The sequence below is a fragment of the Heterodontus francisci genome, chromosome 5, assembly GCF_036365525.1.
Source record: "Heterodontus francisci isolate sHetFra1 chromosome 5, sHetFra1.hap1, whole genome shotgun sequence".
NCBI lineage: Eukaryota > Metazoa > Chordata > Chondrichthyes > Heterodontiformes > Heterodontidae > Heterodontus > Heterodontus francisci.
This window is the reverse complement of record NC_090375.1, coordinates 196701024-196725692: the sequence shown is the minus strand read 5'-3', so window position 1 is coordinate 196725692 and position 24669 is coordinate 196701024. Positions and strand designations below refer to the sequence as shown.

Below are 24669 nucleotides of genomic sequence, written 5' to 3'. Positions count from 1 at the left end.
TTTTCTTCTGTCCCCTTTTCCTCCTGTCCAGTAAGTGTCGGCTCTATAACTCTCCTTTTAACCATGGTCCCCATGGGTGGGGTGTCCAAGCTATGGCCTGTGCTTTTCTATTTTCGCTTAAATATCTTTCTTGTTAGCTAGTCCTGTTTGAGATTTGTGGGCCTGGAGATTTGGAAAGAACGTTAGTATTGCTTCCTTATTGGCAGATAAATCCTAAAACAGAACACCAAGACCTGTTAGCTTCAGCACACGCACTAGTGGGGTTCCATAGTATGCAATTAAGTGGCCAGTGAAGACTCCAAGCTTGGATGCTGCCGCAATAAGGCCTCTCAGCACTTCAGTGCAGCATCAAATAACTCAACTTAAATGTTTGATGCAGTACTTCTAGATGTTGAGAGAGAAGACACAATAAAAAATTCACATCGGAGCAGTAAATTCAGCTTCTGCAGTTCAATTATTATTGTTGCCTAACTTATCACATGATGCAAGTTGCCTACTTATGCTGATTAAGGCACTCTATTTGCCAGCTTTCTGCCCCTCTGCCACTTCAGAATAAAACTTGCATTTTAACCATTTTTTAAATAGCATGATTGTCATAACTGTATGGCTCAGGCATGGAGCAAGCATACTGAGTCCAGCATACTTTCAAACAAAACAATGTAAATCAGCAATCAAAGCTCTGAAGTTCTGTTACTTTTAAATAAACCACGTCTTTCCAAGATCCCTTGCACCCAACAGACCAAAGGTGCTCTTTGCATCTGATGCATTCTCTTTACGTTCACCACCCTCCTAACCTTCCTTAATCTCTCCCTCCATATAAACTCCTAACCCATATTGATGGCCATCCCCCTAACCTTGCTATCTCATGTTAGTGTCGCTACTCCCATCATGTCAATCAGAGTTAAATGCCATCTTTGATCACTTCCTTGTATCGCTCTCCATCTACAACCCCTTCCTAACCCTACTTCTGTCCATTTCTGAAAAAAAACTCCCTCCCAATTCACTTGCAAATGCACTTCCAAAAACCCAAGTGTTTAACCTTTGGTCCTCCATTCACTGCAATATTTCTGCAGCTATCAATCTGCTCAGCCATACTCTTACCTCCACCTTTGATGCCCTGGTCCCCATTAAAACCATTATTCTCTCTTACCCTGCCCATTTGCCCCGGTACAGTCCTCAGCTCTGCTCCCTTAAGTTCAAGGGCCACAGATTTGAATGGGGAGGGCAGACATCTGGTTTAGTCATTTACCACTAGATCTGGCTGACCACAGAAAGCATTATAGGGTCATGTTCTCATCTGCCAAAACTGCTCAATATTTCAGGATCATTTTGGAATGAAAAGGTAACCTCCCGGCTTCTTTACTGCAAACCGGCTTCTTAAATCTGTCTCCCTCACTCTCACCTCCAGCAACAAGTTATGAGGAGCTTGTGGACTGCTTTATTACTAAGATTGAGGCTATTTGATCAGCTGCCTCTGCCACTTCCCTCCCATCCACAAGCCCACTGGGACAAACCTCCTCCACATCTTCCCCCTGCCCTAGCCCTGAACTGGTTTCTTTCCTATCTTCCCTCATGCCCCCTCAAGTTCATCTTCCATAGAGACCCACCTCCTGCTCCCTTGACCCTATTCCCACTGAACTGTTTACTACCCCATCTCTCTTTTTGGCTCCCATGTTAGTTGGCATTGTCAACAGTTCTGACCCACTCCAAATCTGTCGTCGCCATTGTTCTTCTAAAAAAAAAACTAACCCTTGACCCCTCTGACCTTGCAAACTAGTGCCCCATCTCCAACCTCCCTTTTCTCTCAAGTCCTAGAATGTGTCAAATCCTTGCCAATCTTTCCCAGAACTCCACGTTTGAATCCCTCCGATCAGGTTTCTTCCCCTGTTACGGTACAGAAACTACTCTTATCAAAGTCACAAATTACATCATGTGTGACTGTGACAAAGGTAAACTCTCCCTCCTCGTCCTTCTCGACCTGTCGGTAGCATTTGACACGGTTGACCATACCATAGGAGCACAGGAACAAGAGGAGCCCCTCGAGCCTGTTCTGACTTTCAGTGAGATCATGGCTGATCTACAACCTAACTCCATTTACTTGCCTTTGCCCCATATCCCTTAATACTTATGGTTAACAAAGACCTAGCGAACTCAGATGTAAAGTTAACAATTGATCTAGCATAATTTGCTTTTTGCAGAAGAGAATTCCAAACTTCTACCACCCTTTGTGTGTAGAAGTGTTTCTCTACTTTTTAGACAATGGGGGGAATTTTATGCTCTTCCCCCACGGCGAGTTTGGAGACGAGGAGAGCATAAAATCGTGAGGGATGGTGGTGGGGTCCCCCCTGCCACTATCCTGCCTTGGCCAAAATTTAATCTGGGTCAGGGAGGCCTGTGTTCTGCCTTCCCGCCCTGCCGCCAATTGAGGCCCTTAACTGGGTAATTAACCCCCAATTAAGGGCCTCTTCCCGCTGAAGCTGCAATTACCCGTGTGGCAGGCAGCCCTGTCGCCGCATGGGAAGCATGGCACGAAAACCGCGGGCTGCTCCGCATCGGGAACCCTGCCCTTGCTGCCGACACCCCCCCTCCCCCTGCAACCCCCACCCTGCGAGACCCCTCCTGCCCTGACCTACCTGAGGCCTGGGTTTCAACGCCTGTGCAGTGGCATTGCAGGTACTGGCCTCTGATTGGCTGGCAGCTCCTCTGGAGTGGGGCTTCCAGTGACTGGGTCCTAAATCCTATGGCAGGCCTGTGGCTGTCCACTTAAGTGCCTAATTGGCACTAAATTTGACAAGCCTTCTGAGAAAGAGGTAATGCAGGGATCTTGTCGGTTTCCCCTGACGGCGGGAACCCCGTTGCCAGCATAAAACTCCCCCCCCCCCCCCCCCCCCCCCCCCCCCACTGCGTGTTCCTAGTCTGTCCCTCTTCCTGGTAACTGTCTGAGGCTGTCACCGACTGTTTGGAACCTTTGTCTCATGTTTGACCCCACGATGAGCTTCCAACCACATACGCATGCCATCACTAAGACTTCCTTTTTCCACTTCCGGAACACAGTATGACTCTGCCCCTGCCTCAGTTCATCTACTGAAACTCTCATCCATGCCTTTTTTACCTCTAGGCTTAAGTATTCCAATGCAATCCTGGTGGGCCTCCTACATTTTACCCTCCGTAAACTTGAGGCCATCCAAAACTCTGCTGCCTGTGTCCTAACTCGTACCAAGTTCCGTTCATCCATCACCCCATGCTCACTGATATACTTTGGCTTCCCTGGTTGAGCAAAAACTCCATTTAAAAAAAAATCTTATCCTTGTTTTCAAACCCTTCCATGGCCTCACCTCTCCCTATCTCTGTAATCTCCTGCAGCCTCACAATCCTCCAAGTAATCTGTGCTCCTCTAATTCTAGCCTCTTGAGCATCCCCAATTTTAATCGCTCCACCATTGGTGGCTGTGCCTTCAGCTACCTGGCCCCAAGCTCTGGAATTCCCTCCCTAAACCTCTCTGCCTCTATTTCTTTCCTCCTTTAAGTTGCTCCTTTAAAACCTACCTCTTTGACCAAGTTTCTGGTTGCTGTCCTAATACCACCTCATGTGGCTTGTGTGTTGAATTTTCTTTGATAATCACTGCTGTTGAAAGACCTTGGTGCATTTTACTACATTAAAAACGCAATACAATTGCAGGTGGTTGTTATTCTAGCAGTAGGACCCAGGGCTGCCGACTGTTTCCATTTAAAAATTGGAGCAATGGTTACTAGGAAGGTCCTCTGCTCCTTTAGCGTAGTGATAATTAAATGGGAACTGTTTTTTGCTTCTGAGTGCAGCCCAGGCTGCTAATGCTGAACTTAAAGTTGGAGACAGCCCCGCAAAATAGAAATCTTTAGGTTAGCAGTAGAATAAAAGAATCCTTCAGCGCTGTGAATATTTAAATCCCAATTCTCTCTCTCCCAAGTTCAGCGCTGGCTCCATTGTTAGTTAAACTCTAGCAATATCTCATCTCTTGCTGATGCCAACCTGTGTAAAATCTCTAGGTTTAGGTCTAAACGTGGAGAGAATGTACATTCTACATCAGTCAAATAAAACCTCTTGTTTGAGGTTTTTTTCGTTCATGGAATGTGGGCTAGGCCAGCATTTATTGCCCATCCCTAATTTCCCTCGAGAAGGTGGTGCTGAGCTGCCGCCTTGAACCGCTGCAGTCCTTTGGGTGTAGTTACACCCACAGTGCTGTTAGGAAGGGAGTTCCAGGATTTTGACCCAGCAACAGTGAAGGAACGGCGATATATTTCCAAGTCAGGATGGTGTGTGACTCGGAGGGGAACTTGCAGGTGGTGGTGTTCCCATGCATCAGCTGTCCTTGTCCTTCTAGGTGGCAGAGGTCGCGGGTTTGGAAGGTGCTGTCAAAGGAGCCTTGGTGTATTGCTGCAGTGCATCTTGTAGATGGTACACACTGCTGCTACTGTGCATTGGTCGTGGAGGGAGTGAATGTTTGTGGATGGGGTGCCAATCAAGCGGGTTGCTTTGTCCTGGATGGTGTCAAGCTTCTTGAGTGTTGTTGGAGCTGCACCTATCCAGGCAACTGGAGAGTATTCCATCACATTCCTGACTTATGCCTTGTAGATGGTGGATAGGCTTTGGGGAGCCACGAAGCGAATTACTCGCCGTAGTATTCTCAGCCTCTGATCTGCTCTTGTAGCCACAGTATTTATGTGGCTGGTCCAGTTCAGTTTCTGGTCAATGGTAACCCCCAGGATGTTGATGGTGACGGATCCAGCGATGGTAATGCCATTGAACATCAAGAGGAGATGGTTAGACACTCTCTTGTTTGAGATGGTCATTGCCTGGCACTTGTGTGGTGCAAATGTTACTTGTCACTTATCAGCCCAAGCCTGGATGTTGTCCAGGTCTTGCTGCATATGGACACGGGCTGCTTCAGTATCTGAGGAGTCACGAATGGTGCTGAACATTGTGCAATCATCAGCGAACGTCCCCACTTCTGACCTTATGATGGTGGGAAGGTCATTGATAAAGCAGCTGAAGATGGTTGGGCCTAGGACACTACCGTGAGGAACTCTTGCAGTGATGTCCTGGGACTGAGATGATTGACCTTCAACAACCACAACCATCTTCCTGTGATTGAGGTATGAGTCCAACCAGCAGAGATTTTTCCCCCGATTCCCATTGACTCCAGTTTTGCTAGGGCTCCTTGATGCCACACTCGGTCAAGTGTTACCTTGATGTCAAGGGCAGTCACTCTCACCTCACCTCTGGAGTTCAGCTCTTTTGTCCATGTTTGGACAAAGGGTGTAATGAGGTCAGGAGCTGAGTTCCCCTGGCAGAACCCAAGTGGATTCTTTGGTAGCATTTTTCAGAGAGATTTCATCTTTGTGATGGATTCCTGTGTGCATCAAGCATCTGGCTGGTCAAAAGACACAATTGATTTAAAATTTACAGCCCTTCAGAATAAATATTACTGCATATAAAATAACCACACAGACTGCACACCCTCACAAAGGCACTCACGCTCACACATGTCCACATAGCGCACACGTTGGAGTCATACCTAGCACAAAGGAAAATGGTTGTGGATGTTGGAGGTCAAGCAGCTCAGCTCTAGGACATCATTGCAGGAGTTCCTCAGGGTAGTATCCTAGGCCCAACCATCTTCAGCTGCTTCATCAATGACCTTGCTTCAATCATAAGGTCAGAAGTGGGGATGATTGCACAATGCTAGCACCATTCGCGACTCCTCACATTCTGAAGCATTCCATGCAGCATGACCTGGACAATATCCAGGCTTAGGCTTGTAAGTGGCAAGTAATATTTGCATCACACAAGTGCCAGGCAATGATCATCTCCAACAAGACATAATCTAACCATCTCCTCTTGACATTCAATGGCATTGCGATCACTGAAACCCCCACTATCAACATCCTGGGGGGTTACTATTGACCAGAAACAGAACTGGAGTAGCCATATAAACACCGTGGCTACAACAGCAGGTCAGAGGCTAGGAATCCTGTGGCGAGTAACTCACCTCCTGACTCCCCAAAGCCTGTCCACCATCTACAAGGCACAAATCAGGAGTGTGATGGAATACTCTCCACTTGCCTGGGTGGGTGCAGCTCCAACAACACTCAAGGAGCTTGACACCATCCAGGACAAAGCAGCCCGCTTGATTGGCACCCCATCCACCACCTTCAAGATTCAATCCCTCCACCACCGACGCATAGTGGCATCTACAAGATGCCATCTACAAGATGCACTGCAGCAACTCACCAAGGCTCTTTAGACAACACCTTCCAAACCCACGACCTCTACCACCTTGAAGGACAAAGGCAGCAAATGCATGGGAACACCACCACCTGCAAGTTCCCCTCCAAGCCACACACCATCCTGACTTTGAACTATATCGCCGTTCCTTCACTGTCACTGGGTCAAAATCCTGGAACTTCCTTCCTCACAGCACTGTGGATGTACCTACACCACGTGGACTGCAGCGGTTCAAGCAGACAGCTCAGCACCACCTCTCCAGGGCAATTAGGGATGGGAAAGAAATGCTGGCCAATCCAGCGATGCTCACATCCTACGAACCAATAAAAAAACATGTTCACACACGCACAGGCACAATTTTAGTTTCAAAAATGGGCATACATTCTCATTTTAAGCTTGGTCTTTCTACATTGATCCTGGGTGTGTAGTGGCCAGAATCAGTAATGGGGTTGCTCCTGTGGCCAGATACTGCAGTGCAGTTTGACTCGACATTTTGATTACACAAGGTTTTCTTTCCTGATTTTGATAATATAATACAAGCCTCTGAATTGAAATGAATAAGTGGGATGTCTGTTTTGGTTTGACAACCCACTGGGGACCGATTTCCTGCAATATATTTTTTACAGACTGATGGACTGTTTTAGTAAGATGCTGATTTGCAGGCACTCCACTTAGGTTTGATTAGTTGCTTCATCCTGATGTGTTTGTCAGCAAACTGCCTAATCAATCCCATTGGCAAGGGGTCCGGGAATTGTTAATGAGCTGCAGTACTTAGTACTTAATCCTTGCTATTCAGCATGCATACTGATCCTATTTACACTTGTTATTTGAACCAATAAAGTGGCATTGTTTCCTTCATTACCCAAAATAACCATCAGTTGTTGGCAAGTCTATGAGGAGGCCATGCGAAAACTATCCGTTTTATACTGGCAGGGTTGTGAAATTAATCACACAGGAATCTGCCAGGTGGAGTTTGAGTCATCAGCTGTTAACAGTTGTTTGTCCTGAGGCAGGCCAGCAGATTAAAAAAAACTCAGGGTGATTTACACTCTGCTGGGAAAACCTGCTACATCTCACATCTGATTGAAATATGAAATGCTGAAGATCACAGTCTTTCAAGTTTTGATATTTTTTCTTTGCAAAGAATTTTTTGTACCTTTTTTATTTTTCCTTTACTTCTGTCTCCTCATGTTGGTATTTCTTAATTCTTTCCTGTACTTGATATGACATTTGTCCTCCACTCTTGGTTCCTGTGTCTTCAGTAGGACAGTTCACGGTTGTGATCCTGCCTAATTATTGAACCATAGGATCGTACAATACAGAAGGAGGCCATTTGGGCCATCTTACTGTGTGGGCCCTTTGAAGGATCTGTCCAATTAGTCTCACTACAGCAGCTATTTCACCATATCCATTCAAATGTTTCCACTTCAAGTATTTATCCAATTTGCTTTTGAAAGTTATTCTGCTTCCACCTCCCTTTCAGGTAGCACTAACAGGTCATAACTCACCGTAAAAAAAATAACAATTCTGCTCATCTCCCTTTTAGTTCTTGCTAAGTGGTTTCAATCTGTGCCCTCTGGCAATTGAAGTATAGGTGAGAAACACTTCTAGCTATTGTTGAAAGGAAGTGAGGGGAAATGAGTCGAGTTGAAATCCTTGTGTCCATGTATAGAAATTCCTCCTGCTGTCCTTGGACAAAGGAGGGGAAAATTAGCCAGGGTTCCCATTGATTGATGGCTGTCTGGTGAACCTCTGGAACTTGCAAATGTGTGACCGTCAGAAAAGGATGTCATCAGGCTTGGTGTGCTCCCACAGTCGAACAGCCTGCCAGTTCTCATGAAGAAAATCCACTCGGGAGGGCTGCTGGTGTCTATGAAACAGTGTGCTAGAAGAGAAGGGGAAAAGAAAAGCGACCTTCCTATGCCTCCAGATGCTGGCCTGGCCAGCGACGCCCTCATCCCATGAATGAATAAAAAAAAATTGTTCTGCTGGAGTGTTGTTGAGTCACGTCTTACTCACTTGACCACACTCCTGAAGTAGAAGTGATCCTATTCTGGCTGCAGAAGAGACTGATTCTTTCAAGTCCTGCTATGTGCTGTCAGAACCGTGGCTACTATATGTACTGAGCTAGCATCAAAATCTAGCTGATTGGAAGCAAGCCATTAAATAATTTGGGGCCATTCGGTGTAGAAGAGCTGTCTTCTGCACTCAATCAATTTCTAGTGGGCCTGGAGGAGACCAACAGCAGACCTCAAATCTAAAATATGGGGAACAGTGGCAGGGAAATCATCTGTTTCTCTCACTCTCGCAGGAGCCATAACGTGAAAGGGCCATCTGATAGACATTTTTATTATGCACAGAGGTACAGTAAACATTGTAATAGCTTTTTCTTCCCTTCCTGTGGAAACAATAGTCAAACCTGTTACCAGGACAAGTTCTACTGAATTATATTGAAATGTAGGGTAGCTACAATGAATTTTAATCTGTTTCAAAGTGCTTTTTTCAACTTGATATAGGGAGTTATTTGATTATTGCAAATTTCATCTGTTTCATTACATGCTCTGTTATGATGCTTCCATATTGATTAAATTTGTATTGCCTTTGTTTTTCTCTCTTTAATTTTTTTTATTTTCTCTCTCAATCTTTCTCTCTCCTCCCAAAAAACTTTCCTCAATGGAATATTGCAATGAAATATTCTCACCATACCTGTGGCAATACACACAAAATTTCTCACACTCAGTCACTGTGACAGTTCTTCACCCACTGCTATACTCCTTAAAAACAGCATGATAGGCACAAGAAGTTCAACAATTTAGAACAAAGATTATAAATGTATCCATAAACGTAACTGACACATCTTTTCTAATGACTCCCAACAACTATTTTCTTTCCATGGCTGGCTGTTGATGATTGCACCAGACTTCTCCAACAACCTCAAGCCTGGCTATGCTCTTCTCAATGAGCGGATAGGACCAGGTATACCGATGCCTCATTTCTGTGCTCTGGCCTGTAAGGCCTCCAGATGAGCAGAAGATCAAAGACCCACATACAGCACTCTGCAGTTTTTATTTAACCACATTATCCTGCTCCTTCATTGACCCAATGCTGGCTCTCTCCTCTCCTGCCTAATCTGAGGGCTCCAGTTTTGCTCCCTTTCTTTTCATACCTGCTTTGGTTTCAATTGCGCTGTGCTGCGCTCAGCTCCCTTCCTCGTAGGTCAGTCTGAGATCGCAAGCTCAGGTTCAGGGTCCCTTCCTCTTTCGCAGGCTTGTTCTTGGTGGCTTGACTCAGTACCACCTTCTCCAGTGCAGCTCCACTTTAGGGCTAGGATTCACTTTGATCTCTCTCTCTCACAGGCCTGACCTGAAAACTGCAGTTCCTTCCCTCCTTTATGTGCTCATGCTGAATGTTTTGATCATCTTCACTCCCTCCATCCTTCCAAACGCCCACTGCAAGACCCCTGCCTTATCAAAGTGGGACACGTCTCAGATAGAAGCTGTATATGTTAAAAGACGTGAGGTGATTTCCTGAGACACATTTGTCACATTCACAAATGAGGGCATTTTATTTGGTTCAAATTTTATATTCATACAATCAAGAACAAATGTGATTAATTTGCACATAGTTTCAGCAGTGTGCTGCATAATCTCTGCCAGGTACGTACAGGGACATAGATTGTTGGCATCCACACTTGATGTAATGGCTGCTTGTCTTGTCTGTGCTTTTTGGCGAGGAGTAGATTCTCTCCAAGCTCTAAAGATGGTGAAGTTGCATGTTGTACTCAGTAGAATTGCTGTCCCTCTAGTAATTCTGAGATTGCTGTAGGCTTTGTTCAGCCAGAAGGGCAAGTGTGACGGACAACAAACTGCTCAGAGCTGTCAATGTCCAGTCTTTCTGCTAAAGACCCATCCAAGCCACTAAATAACTGCCAACTAGCAAGTTACCTTGAGGCAAACAAAGCATTTAATGGAAAAGGCTCCCTAATAAAACAGTTCACAACAGAATTGCTAGAGCCTCATGGCGGAAGCTCTGCAATAGCAGTGCCTAATAAATAAAAGTTGCAGTCTGCATATTTAAAATGAAATGATTTCTCACTTTCCAGTGTTTTAAATTCATCTGATAAAGAAGATTGTCTTCAACAGAAGTACATAAATAGAAGGCTGGGGTGGCATGTTTTATTATAGGAAATTAAACTTCCCAGTCAATGCATGTTCTGCTTTGTTTGCTAATGTCCTATATTAATGGGGAATGACTTTAAATGTCATTTACAAGTTTTGTAATCTGGTTTTACTGTACAAAATGCATGTGATGGCTTATTCTGTATAATGGTTTAGATTATGAATGTTATATTGGATCTCCATTCTAGTTCATGCAGTGACTTGACTTTTGTTCTTAATGTTGATCACTAAATCTTGACATCAATCATCACTTCTCTACCAGGTGAATCACAGTGTGCAGCCCACAAGAATTCTTTCCTTCCTTCCCTTCCCACAGCAATCTTTTGCACCCCAATGAATTCTGTCTCCAACACTACTTCTTCTTTGGCCACCTTGTCTCGAGAGACAATTGATACGCGCCTGGAGGTGGTCAGTGGTTTGTGAAGCAGCGCCTGGAGTGGCTATAAAGGCCAATTCTAGATTGTCAGACTCTTCCACAGGTGCTACAGATAAAATTGGTTGTTGGGGCTGTTACACAGTTGGCTCTCCCCTTGCACTTCTGTCTTTTTCCCTGCCAACTGCTAAGTCTCTTTGACTCGCCACACTTCAGCCCCGCCTTTATGGCTGCCCGCCAGCTCTGACAATCACTGGCAACTGACTCCCACGACTTGTGATCAATGTCACAGGACTTCATGTCGCATTTGCAGATGTCTTTAAAGCAGAGATATGGACGGCCGGTGGGTCTGATACCAGTGACGAGCTCGCTGTACAATGTGTCCTTGGGGATCCTGCCATCTTCCATGAGGCTCACATGGCCAAGCCATCTCAAGCACCGCTGACTCAGTAGGGTGTATATGCTGGGGATATGCCTTGAGGACTTCTGTGTAGGAGATACGGTCCTGCCACCTGATGCCAAGGATTCTCCGGAGGCAGCGAAGATGGAATGAATTGAGACATCGCTCTTGGCTGACGTACGTTGTGCAGGCCTCGCTGCCGTAGAGCAAGGTGGAGTATTGAATGGAGCATTTCTGATGTCCTGTCCCATGATGTTCGTTTTCTTGAGGCTGATGGTTAGGGCTCACTTTTCACCCCTCTCTTGCCCAGTGGGAATGAGGTGTGGGGTGGGGAGGGGGGGTGGTTGGTGTTTCTGGTGGTGGTTAAGATCCGGCTGAGTCTGCTTGCTGGCCTGTTCCTGCATTACACCATTGTATCTGCGCCGGCTTTGAAGTCAGCTGAGGCTCCTGCTGCGGGCAAGTGTAGGTCTCATTTAAATTCAAATGTTGGGGCCTGCTGAAAAACACAAGAAATAGGAGCAGGAGTAGACCATATGGCCCATTGAGCCTGCTCTGCCATTCAATGCGATCATGGCTCATCTTGGGCTTCAATTCCACTTTCCCGCCCGCGCCCCATATCCCTTGATTCCCTGACAGACCAAAAACCTAACTATCCCAGCCTTAAATGTATTCAATGATGGAGCATCCACAATCCTCTGGGGTAGAGAATTCCAAAGATTCACAACCCTTTGTGTGAAGTAATTTCTCCTCATCTTAGTCCTAAATGATCATCCCCTTATCCTGAGACTGTGCCCCCATGTTTTAGATTCCCTGACCAGCAGAAACAATCTCAGTGCGGCGCAGTGGTTAGCACCGCAGCCTCACAGCTCCAGTGACCCGGGTTCAGTTCTGGGTACTGCCTGTGTGGAGTTTGCAAGTATTCCCTGTGTCTGCGTGGGTTTCATCCGGGTGCTCTGGTTTCCTCCCACATGCCAAAGACTTGCAGGTTGATGGGTAAATTGGCCATTAGAAATTGCCCCTAGTATAGGTAGGTGGTAGGAAAAATGTAGGGACAGGTGGGGATGTGGTAGGAATATGGAATTAGTGTAGGTTAGTATGGATGGGTGGTTGATGGTCGGCACAGAGTCGGTGGGCCGAAGGGCCTGTTTCAGTGCTGTATCTCTAAACTAAAAAACTAAAAGTGTCTACCCTCTACAGTCCCTTCAGAATCTTGGATTTTCAATGAGATCATGTCTCATTCTTCTAAACTCCAGAGAATATAGGCCCCATTTACTCAGCCTCTCATGATAGGACAACCCCCTCATCCCAGAGACCAATCTAGTGTACCTTTTGCATCTCCTTTCTTAAATGTGGAGACTAAAACTGCACATAGTAGTCCAGATGTGGTCCCACCAAAACTCAAATTTGGTGCCACATGTGATTTTCAAAGTGAGATGGGGGAGGTATGACCAGTGTTAGTCCCGACAGCCGAGCCAAAGTGGCTGGAAGAGGCCAAAGTAAGTTTTGAAAAATTACTTCTGTGCGAAATCCTTGTGGGCCCGGAGTAGCAGGAGCTTCCACCCCGCCCTTTGAGTCTCCCCAGCCTGACTTGACGTCCACTTCTGCAGCTGGCATCAGTTGTCAAAAGCCATTACCCAACACTAACTTTATGCAGATGACTGTCTTTTGGATGAGATGTTAAACTAAGGCTCTGCCTCTGCTCTCAGGTGGATGTATAAGATCCCATGGCATTATTTCTAAGAAGACCAGGGGAGTTATCCCCGGTGTTCTGGCCAATATTTATCTCTTCAACCAAGATCACAAAAACAGATTATCTGATCATTATCAGGTTGCTGTTTGTGGGAGCTTGTTTTGCGCACATGGGCTTTTGCAGTTTTCATATTACAATGGTGACTACACTTCAGAAGCACTTCATTGGCTGTGAAGTATTTTGGGACTTGAAGCCATGAAAGGTGCTATAGAAATGCAAGTCTTTCTATATTTAACACACACTTTTCAAAGCCTGATAGCTCATGAAAGGGGTTTGACACCTTTACAGAAATTTCTTCACCACCTTTATATTCTTTTAGTTTTAATTTTGAAAAGGTTACTCAGTGAAAATTAGTTGTAAATGCCTCGATAGCTTTGCAGCCAAGAGCAACGTCTCAACTCATTCCATCTTCGCTGCCTCCAGAGAATCCTTGGCATCAGGTAGCAGGACCGTATCTCCAACGCAGAAGTCCTCGAGGCGGCCAACATCCCCAGCATATACACCCTACTGAGCCAGCGGCGCTTGAGATGGCTTGGCCATGTGAGCCGCATGGAAGATGGCAGGATCCCCAAGGACACGTTGTACAGTGAGCTCGTCATACTCGTCACTGGTATCAGACCCACCGGCCATCCATATCTCTGCTTTAAAGACGTCTGCAAACGTGACATGAAGTCCTGTGACATTGATCACAAGTCGTGGGAGTCAGTTGCCAGCGATCGCCAGAGCTGACGGGCAACCATAAAGGCGGGGCTAAAGCATGGCGAGTCGAAGAGACTTAGCAGTTGGCAGGAAAAAAGACAGCAGCGCAAGGGGAGAGCCAACTGTGTAACAGCCCCAACAACCAATTTTATCTGCAGCACCTGTGGAAGAGTCTGTCACTCTAGAATTGGCCTTTGTAGCCACTCCAGGTGCTGCTCCACAAACCACTGACCACCTTTAGGTGCTTACCCATCGTCTCTCGAGACAAGGAGGCCGAAGAAGAAGAAGGCGCTTTGTATCCTAAAGCTGTTGGGTTTAGCATTTAAAGTGGCACGTATGCTGTTTGTTCACTGCAGAACATAATGTAGAAACCACGGCAGCCAATTTGCACACAGTAAGCTCCCACAAACAGCAAGGTGATACTAAGCAAATAACTTGTTTTGTTGGTGATATTATTGAGGGTAAATATTGGCGTTACGATCTTGGGAAGTGATGTGAATTCTACTGTTAGCTACTGAAACAGTTTCTTGAGAGGTTACCTAGAAATACAGAAGGAACCAGTTTGTGATTGATTTTAACAAAAGCAAAACATTTTTTAGTTAAAGTGTATTTAAGGTTAAATTTTATGGTCAGTGCAATCTATTTAGACTTGGTCAAGTGGAAACCACAATATGTGCAGCCACAGTTTTAACGTAACATTTTGTATAGTAACCATTTAATTCCAGTCAGCCATGGCTCATGGGTAACACTCTCATCTCTGAGTCGGAAGCTTGTGAGTTCAAGTCCCACTTCAGTGACTTGAGTCCATAATCCAGGCTGCCACTCCCAGTGCAGTACTGAGAGAGCGGCACTGTCAGAGGTGCTGCCTTTCCAATAAGACTTTAAACTGAGGCCCCATCTGTCCCCTCAGGTGGATGTAAAAGATTGCATGGCACTCTTTGAAGAAGAGAAAGGGAGTTTTCCCCCATTGCCTTGGCCAATATTTATCCCTCAATCAAAATTATCTGGTCATTATCTCATCGCGGTTTGTGGGAGCTTGCTGTGTGCTAATTAGCTGTCACGTTACCTACATTTATAACTGTGACTACACTTCAAAAAGTACTTCATTGGTTATAAAATGCTTTAAGTCATCCTGAGGTTGTGAAAGGTGCAAGTCTTCTCTCTCATTTTTAGCACTGCATGGAAAATGCTATCAACAGATGAGGCTAGAGTTTTCTAATTTGTAATATGATTTAGGGTGCGGTAGCAAAGTCGTTATATTAGTGAACTAGTAACGATGCTGCTTTAACATCTCACACTGAAGAGTGCCGGCAGAGTCTCATCGACAGATTTGCGGCTGCCTGCAATGAATTTGGCCTAACCATCAGCCTTAAGAAAACGAACATCATGGGACAGGACGTCAGAAATGCTCCATCCATCAATATTGGCAACCACGCTCTGGAAGTGGTTCAAGAGTTCACCCGGTGAACTATCTCTATATTGATAGGCTCAACTATCTCCAGTAACCTGTCTCTAGATGCAGAAATCAACAAGCGCTTGGGTAAGGCTTCCACTGCTATGTCCAGACTGGCCAAGAGAGTGTGGGAAAATGGCACACTGACACGGAACATAAAAGTCCGAGTGTATCAGGCCTGTGTCCTCAGTACCTTGCTCTATGGCAGCGAGGCCTGGACAACATATGTCAGCCAAGAGCGACGTCTCAATTCATTCCATCTTCGCTGCCTCCGGAGAATACTTGGCATCAGGTAGCAGGACCGTATCTCCAACACAGAAGTCCTCGAGGCGGCCAACATCCCCAGCTTGTACACACTACTGAGTCAGCGGCGCTTGAGATGGCTTGGCCATGTGAGCCGCATGGAAGATGGCAGGATCCCCAAAGACACATTGTACAGCGAGCTCGCCACTGGTATCAGACCCACCAGCCGTCCATGTCTCCACTTTAAAGACGTTTGCAAACGCGACATGAAATCCTGTGACATTGATCACTAGTTGTGGGAGTCAGTTGCCAGCGTTCGCCAGAGCTGGCGGGCAGCCATAAAGTCAGGGCTAAAATGTGGCGAGTCAAAGAGACTTAGTAGTTGGCAGGAAAAAAGGACAGAGGCGCAAGGGGAGAGCCAACTGTGCAACAGCCCCGACAAACAAATTTCGCTGCAGCACCTGTGGAAGAGCCTGTCACTCCAGAATTGGCCTTTATAGCCACTCCAGGCGCTGCTTCACAAACCACTAACCACCTCCAGGCACGTATCCATTGTCTCGAGATGAGGAGGCCCAAAAGAAGTAATCCAGAGACCTAGACTAATGATATTGAGACGTGAGTTCCAATCCCGCCATGTCAGCTGGGAAATTTAGGTTCAGTTAATTAAATAAATCTGGAATACAAAACTTGTAACAGTAATGGTGACCATAAAATTGGATTGTCATTTTATACAACAGCAACTGCACTTCAGAAAGTACTTGACTGTAAAGCACTTTGGGACATCCTGAGGTTGAAGGTGCTATGGAAATGCAAGTCCTTCTTTCTTTCTTGTAAATACTGTGATGGATTAATTTATTCTAACTTTCATTTGATAAGTCTTATGAGATTTTTTTTCTGACACTGACTGTTGTTTGGTCATTTATAACATCTTAGTCAATTGATTTTTTTAAAGATCATTAAACATGAATCAAAATGGAGTGAAGTTTTCTTGATGGCTTAGTGAATAAAGGCACCACACAATCTTCTACATTACAAGCCATGTAGCCCAGTAAATCCCAGGTTAATTTCCTGATCTGTGCTGTGTTATCTGATTAGCTTGAGCAGCCATGTGGTGATGCGATTCCTCCTTGGTCACCTTGGACTAGAGAATGAAATCTGCCGGCATTCTCTCAATGCCGCCATCCAGTGTCTTATGCAGAAAAGGCATGTGTATGGACATTGGATGAGAGTGGGATCATGCTTGGCTAAACTGTTTTCACGGTCAAATAGACTGCCTTCACTGACCCCATTTACATGTGAAGAATGACTACCTGGATGAGGTAGCAGAAACGTGTCAACGCCTTTGGGGAAGAGGAAGGGAAGGAAATTGAGTGGCGCAGTGGTTAGCACCGCAGCCTCACAGCTCCAGGGACCCAGGTTCAATTCTGGGTACTGTCTGTGCGGCGTTTGCAAGTTCTCCCTGTGACTGCGTGGGTTTTCACCGGGTGCTCCGGTTTCCTCCCACAGCCAAAGACTTGTAGGTGATAGGTAAATTGGTCATTGTAAATTGCCCCTAGTGTAGGTAGGTGATAGGGAATATGGGATTACTGTAGGGTTAGTATAAATGGGTGGTTGTTGGTCGGCACAGACTCGGTGGGCCAAAGGGCCTGTTTCAGTGCTGTATCTCTAAATAAAAGTGCAGCCTTGCTGGAAGTAAAATGATCTATTATTGTTTGGGATCAATCAAGTGAGCTGGTGTTGGAATGGAATACATTATGATTCAGGCTTTAAGGTTGAGGCGATTGCATCTCACTTGACTCTTTTACACAAGTGGAAGCATGAAGCATCTTTTAAGTGAAGGTTGAATGGATTTGAGGTAATGCCTACTTGTGCCTGTGCTCCTGTCTTACTGTTAAATTAAAAAAAAACAGTTGTTGGTGAAATCTTGAAGCGCGATTGATAGTTACAAAAAGCAATTAACTATTAACCTTAAGATTCTTGGAAGTCAGTAACTTTATATTTAAATACATCATAGAATTTTCTTTGCTATGGGTGTAATTTCAAATAGTACATATAATTAGCATACTTGGAACACAGACCAAGAGAGAAAGTATCAAGCCAAAATTTTGAGTATGTTCAAATTGTCTTATTTTCAACACAGTGTGCTGGCAATAAGCTTTGCTGTTAGAAGCCAGCTTGTAGTTGTCTGCCTTTAGCAAACCCTGCTGCATATGCACAGCGAATGCTAATGCATGCTATAAGCTACTTGCAATCGTAGAAAGACAGACTTGCATTTATATAGTGCCTTTCATGACCTCAGGATGTAAGAGTAGAAAAATTGTACTGACTTCTGTGCATCAAAGACATTGTTTTTTTTGTGTCTGCATTTTGTTGAGCTGAAATGATTGATTCTGATTCAGATGTTGGGAGAATTCAATTTAGTAGCCAGCTAGAAATGGAATCTCTTGAGTGTGTAAGAAATTTGTCTTTGAGTTGTTGTTGGTTATTCTGATCATGCCTTTGATTTTTATTTAGCTGTAGCTGAAGTGAAACTTCGAGAGGATCAGTACACCCTGGACCATATGTGTGTCTTTGGCATGTACAACTACCTGCACTGTGACAGGTGGTATCAAGACAGTGTCTATTATATCGATCAGCATGAGAGAGTCATGCACCTGGCTATCACTTTGGTAAGTTTGTCTTATTCTATCTCCATTTAACTTTTTGAAACGATATATGCTGTGAACTTGTGAAGGATTGAGAGATTAAACCTTTGTCTTCATAAAGGAAACTGTCAATTCAAATATCTGCAACTCCTGTAGGAAGTGTAGCCTGGAAAGAGTTGAATTTGACTTGATAGTGAATTGTTGCAACAGATGTAATCTAATACTTCAGTAATTTTCCATCTTGAAAATCCAGTTTGTATTTTTCATTAGGGAATAATGAGTCTGCTATACCTGTTCACATTCTGAAATGGATCTTTACTGTTGGACTAAGGGGAAAAAAACTGGGTACATAGGAACAGGAGTAGGCCATTTAGCCACTCAAGCCTGTCTACCATTCAAGGAGATCGTGGCTGCAACCTAACTCCATATACCTGCCTTTTCCCCATATTCCTTAATATCTTTGCTTAACAAAAATCTATCAATCTCAGATTTAAAATTAATAACTGATCCAGCATTAATTGCCTTTTGCGGAAGAACATTTCAAACTTCTATCACCTTTTGTGTGTAGAAGTGTTTCCTAATTTCACTCCTGAAAGGTCTGATTCTAATTGCCTATGCCCTTTAGTCCTAGATGCCCTAACCTGTGGAAAGAGTTTCTATTTACCCTAGCTGTTCCTCTTAATATCTTGAAATCTTCAATCAAATCATCCTTTAACCTTCTAAATTCCAGGGAATGCAACCTTAGTTTGTGTAATTTCTCCTCGTAACTTTGGAGTCCAGGTATCATTCTCGTAAATCTACTCTGCACTCCCTAAGACCATAAGAAATAGGAGCAGGAGTAGACCATTTGGCCCCTCGAGCCTGCTCTGCCATTCAATACAAACACGGCTGATTTTCTGCCTCAACTCCACCTTCCCGCCTGCTCCCCATCTCCCTTGATTCTCTGAGAGACCAAAAATCTGTCCGTCTCAGCCTTAAATATATTCAATAATGGAGCATCCACAAGCTTCTGTGGTAGAGAATTCCAAAGATTCACAACCCTCTTGAGTGAAGAAATTTCTCCTCATCTCAGTCCTAAATGACCATCTCCTTATCCTGAGATTGTGACTCTGTGTTTTAGATTCCCCAACCAAGGGAAACAACCTCTCAGCGTCTACCTTGTCAAGCTCCTTCAGAATCTTCATGTTCCGATGAAGGGTCACTGACCCGAAACGTTAACTCTGCTTCTCTTTCCACAGATGCTGCCAGACCTGCTGAGTGGTTCCAGCATTTCTTGTTTTTATTTCAGATTTCCAGCATCCGCAGTATTTTGCTTTTATTCCCTTCAGAATCTTGTATGTTTCAATGATATCACTTCTCATTCTTCTAAACTTCTGAGAGTATTGGCTGAGTAAATTGAGCCTCTCATCCCAGGAACCAATCTCGTGAACATTTGCTGTACCACCTCCAGTGTAAATATATCCTTCCTTTAACATGGAGACCAGGTGTTGTCTCACCAAAGCCTTGTACAATTGTCGTAAGATTTCTTTATTCTTGTACTCCAATCCCTTTGCAATAAAGGCCAACATGCCATTACCTTCCTAATTTCTTGCTGTACCCACACGCTAACGTTTTGTGTTCCTTGTACGAGTACACCCAAGTCTCTCTGAACATCAACATTTAGAAGTTTCCCGTTTTAAAAAAAAAATTACTCTGCTTTTCTATTCTTACTAACAAATTGAATAACCTCACACTTCCCCACATTATACTCCATCTGCCACCTTCTTGCCCACTCACTTAACCTGTTTATATTTCTTTGCAGCCTTTATGTGTCCTCCTCGCAGCTTACATTCGCACCTAGCTTTGTATTGTTAGCCAACTTCGATACATTACTCTCGGTCTCTTTGTCTAAGCCATTAATAAATATTGTAAATAGCTGAGGCCCAGCACTGATCCTTGCGGCACTCCACTAGTTACAGCCTGCCAATATGCAAATGCCCCATTTATCCCTATTTTCTGCTTCCTGTCCATTAACCAATCCTCCATCCGTGTTAATATATTACCCCCAGCTCCATGAGGTCTTATTTTGCCAGTTAACCTTTTGTGTGGCACCTTATCGAATGTCTTTTGGAAATCCAAATAAGCTACATCTACTGGCTCCCCTTTATTCTACTTGTTCCATCCTCAAAAAAATTTGTCAAACAGAATTTCCCTTTCTTTAGGGGTGGCGCAGTGGTTAGCACCGCAGCCTCACAGCTCCAGCGACCTGGGTTCGATTCTGGGTACTGCCTGTGGGAGTTTGCAAGTTCTCCCTGTGTCTGCGTGGGTTTTCTCCGGGTGCTTCGGTTTCCTCCCACTGCCAAAGACTTGCAGGTTGATATATAAATTGGCCATTATAAAAAATTGCCCCCAGTATAGGTCGGTGGTAGGGGAAGGTGGGGATGTTGTAGGAATATGGGATTAATGTAGGGTTAGTATAAATGGGTGGTTGATGGTCGGCACAGACTCGGTGGGCCGCAGGGCCTGTTTCAGTGCTGTATCTCTAAATAAATAAATAAAACCATGTTGACTTTGTCTGATCATACTATGATTTTCTAAGTTTATTGTTACGATTTCCTTAATAATGATGACTGATGTCAGGCTAATTGGCCTATAGTTCTCTGTTTTCTCTCTCCCTCCTTTCTTGACCGGTGTTACATTTGCTAACTTCCAATTCAATGGGATTGTTCCGGAATCTAAGGAATTTTGGAAAATCATGACCAGTGCATCCACTATCTCTACAGCTACCACTTTTCGAAATCTAGGATGTAGGCTATCAGGTCCTGGCGATTTGTCAGCTTTTAGTCCCTTAAGTTTCTCCTATACTTTTTCTCTGCTGATATTATTACCTTAAGTTCGTCACTCTTATTAGCCCCTTGATTACCCTCTATTTCTGGTATGTAATTTGTCTTCTGCTGTGAAGCCACATAAATATTTGTTCAACATCTCTGCCATTTCCTCATTCTCCATGATAATTTCTTTGCCTTCAAGGAGCCAACATTTACTTTAGCTACTCTTTTTATATACTTGCCAAAGCTCTTACAATCTGTTTTTATATTCCTGCCTCAAGACTTTCATATTCTTCCTAAGGTGTAGTGCCCAGAACTGAAGACAGTATTCCAGCTGTGATCTAACCAGGGCTTTGTACTGCTGAAGCATGATTTCAATCCCCTTGTATTCTAGTCCTCTAGACATAAAAACCATCACTCTATTAGCCTTTTTGAACATTACAGCATTACATTTTAAAAACAAACTGACACAGTAATATAGCTGCACTAACTATGCTTGTTCCTGGATATTTTCTCCCTTCCATTCTCTGTCACAACTAATATGGGTAATAATGACATTTCAGACTTAAGTAAAACTACAGGATCAGCCTATAGAAAAGTTTGATCAATGTGGAAGTCAGTCAGACCTCTCCCCTCTTCCTTCCTCCTTTCCCTTCTTGGCATAACTTGCATTTTACACTTGTAAGGAGGGGGTCAAAGGGCTTCCCTCTTTTCCCTCTCCTTGTTTGACCACAACAGGTTTAATTCTTTCTTAAAGTGAATGTACTGGCCAATTTAGTAGCTGTTTGGTTCTTATGATCATAGCAAGTAAGTAATCAGACAGGTTTTCTTGAGTTGACAAAGAAAGAGGTTAACTTTATCGTACCTAAAACGAGCTAATAAAAATAATAAACAACACACCAACTTCCACTCGCAGATACACTCTGGAGGTTTACACACACAAGTAGGTTACAGAGTGGGGAAAGGTAGATTGGTTGAGTTAGAGTCCATAAAAAAAGGTATACAGTCTGTGAAGTTTGGTGATTTGGCTGGCTAATTCAGTAGTCCTGAGCTTTTAGTTTGAAGAGGTAGATGACTGGTTCAGTGAGTCTCTTGGAGATAGTGATGTGGATTATTTCCTCCATTGGGGTTTCTGATTGTAGCCGGAGTATGCAAAGGTGGTCAGACAACAGGCAGGGTTTGAAAACTTTCAAGCTGGAATGGAGAGAGAGACCCCTACTCGGGTCTGCACATGTCAAGAGTCCTCTGCTGCAGAGAAAACAGAAGCTTAAAACCATTGATGGGGAGGGGCTTGTCACATGACAGTCACTCAGTGATTCAAACATAGCATTTAGCAGTATTTCTTCTTCTTGCTAAAAGAAAGAGAACAAACAGTTCCTTTAAATTTCCTGGGTCTTGGTTCTTGCTAGGAAATGCAGACATTTTGTCTCCCTCAACACAGTCCTTTGCAATGTAGGGTACAGTGTTGCAAACTAGGTGATTAGCTTAAGCTGAAAGCTTGACTTTACTGGCAGCTTATCTTTTAAAAATTTTTTAAAAAGTATATAAATTCATATCTCCAGTCAGTGGACCAAAGAAAATTATCATTCCACAAAACACATTGGTGTGACACACTGCATTATGGTTTCTGACCAATAGCTATCAAAAACTCTTGCTATTTAATGTGCTGAGCAAAGCAAAGTAAATGAAGTTGTAATGTAGTAATGGTGCTGCTTGAGTTACCAGTGCATTAACCTGCGAAGATTTTAAAGAATGCAAAATTTGACATTAAGGAGCATATAAGAAAACAAAATAAAGGTCAGAGTTGAGAAAAACCTAAAAAATGTTTATCCCTCTATTGCTCTAACTGTCCTGTTGTAGTATTTAATTATTTTGAACATCCCTAATGTTGTTAATACCCTGCCAGGCTGATTCTGAACATCTGTCTCTGAGTAAAGAACTGTTTTCTGACTGGTCTAAGCTTATTTTACTACTTTTTATTTGGTCCTGCTTCTCCCAGGTTACTTTGGAGCCATAATCTGAGTTTGTTTTATCTATATAACACAGTATCAATACACTTTAATTGCCTGCCAACTCGGCTGTCAGACTTAAGCTTCTCTAATCATTCCTCAACTCTCATCCACTTTCCATTTGGGAGAGTGTTATTGCTCTTCTTTGCATCCTTTACAATGTACTTGTATCTTTTTGTGGCATGGTGATTAGAACTGAACACAATATGCTAAGTCTGATCTGATTGTGCATTGAAAAAGTCGACCAGAACTTCTGTGTCTCGCATTGCCTATATATGCGAGCTTTTAATTGCTTCACTACGCTGGACTGATGTTGAAACTGCTCCCAGGTCTCTCTCTAAAGTCACCCGGTGTCAATTTGATTCAATTCCATTCGTGGACACTTACAACAGATTTTTTGAACTATGCACTGCTAGTTTATTTGCCATTTGTCAGTTCGGTTGCACAATAGATCTAGGACAACATTTTTCATGCAGCAATGTGGTTGACTCTCAAATGCCCTCTGAAATGGCCTAGCAAGCCACTCAGTTGTATCAAACCGCTACAAAGTCAATAAGGAATGAAACCACCTGGCATCGACCTAGGCACCGGAAACAATAACTGCAACGGCAAACCCAGCCCTGTCAATCCTGCAAAGTCCTCCTTACTAATATCTGGGGGCTTGTGCCAAAATTGGGAGAACTGTCCCACAGACTAGTCAAGCAGCAGCCTGACATAGTCATACTCAGTGAATCATATCTTACAGACAATGTCCCAGACGCCGCCATCGCCATCCCCGGGTATGTCCTGTCCCACCGGCAGGACAGACCCAGCAGAGGTGGTGGCACAGTGGTATACAGTCGGGAGGGAGTTGCCTTGGGAGTCCTCAACATTGACTCCGGACCCCATGAAGTCTCATGGCATCAGGTCAAACATGGGCAAGGAAATCTCTTGCTGATTACCACCACTGCCCTCCCTCAGCTGATGAATCAGTGCTTCCCCACGTTGAACACCACTTGGAGGAAGCACTGAGGGTGGCAAGGGTGCAGAATGTACTCTGGGTGGGGAACTTCAATGTCCATCAACATGAATGGCTTGGTAGCACCATTACTGACCGAGCTGGCCGAGTCCTAAAGGAGATAGCTGCTAGACTGGGTCTGCGGCAGGTGGTAAGGGAACCAACACGAGGGAACAACATACTCGACCTCGGCCTCACCAATCTGCCTGTCGCAGATGCATCTGTCCATGACAGCATCGGTAGGAGTGACCACCGTACAGTCCTTGTGGAGACGAAATTCTGTCTTCACATTGAGGATACCCTCCTTCATGTTGTATAGCACTACCACTGTGCTAAATGGGATAGATTTCGAACAGATCTTGCAATGCAAAACTGGGCATCCATGAGATGCTGTGGGCCATCAGCAGCAGCAGAACTGTACTCAGCCACAATCTGTAACCTTGTGGCCTGGCATATCCCCCACTCTGCCATTACCATCAACCTGGGGGATCAACCCTGGTTCAATGAAGAGTGCAGGATGGTATGTCAGGAGCAGCACCAGACATACCTCAAAATGAGGTGTTAGCCTGGTGAAGCTACAACCCAGGACTACTTGCATGCCAAACTGCGTAAGCAGCATGCAATAGACAGAGCTAAGCGATCCCACAATCAATGGATCAGATCTAAGCTCTGCAGTGCTGCCACATCCAATCATGAATGGTGGTGGACAATTAAACAACTAACAGGAGGAGGTGACTCCACAGATATCCCCATCCTCAATGATGGGGGAGCCCAGCACATCAGTGCAAAAGACAAGGCTGAAGTATTTGCATAGTGGCGCAGTGGTTAGCACCGCAGCCTCACAGCTCCAG

At 44.4% G+C, this 24669-nt stretch overlaps 1 protein-coding gene across 2 annotated transcripts in view; it reads left to right on the top strand.

The window, feature by feature from the left end:
- Positions 1 to 24669, top strand: part of nudcd1 (NudC domain containing 1) — a 137751-nt gene that overhangs the window by 17758 nt on the left and 95324 nt on the right. For both annotated transcript variants that reach the window (XM_068032588.1, XM_068032589.1), the window contains exon 2: positions 17875 to 18029. In XM_068032588.1, the coding sequence (XP_067888689.1) occupies positions 17875 to 18029 (155 nt within the window). The remainder of the gene's footprint in view (positions 1 to 17874; positions 18030 to 24669) is intronic.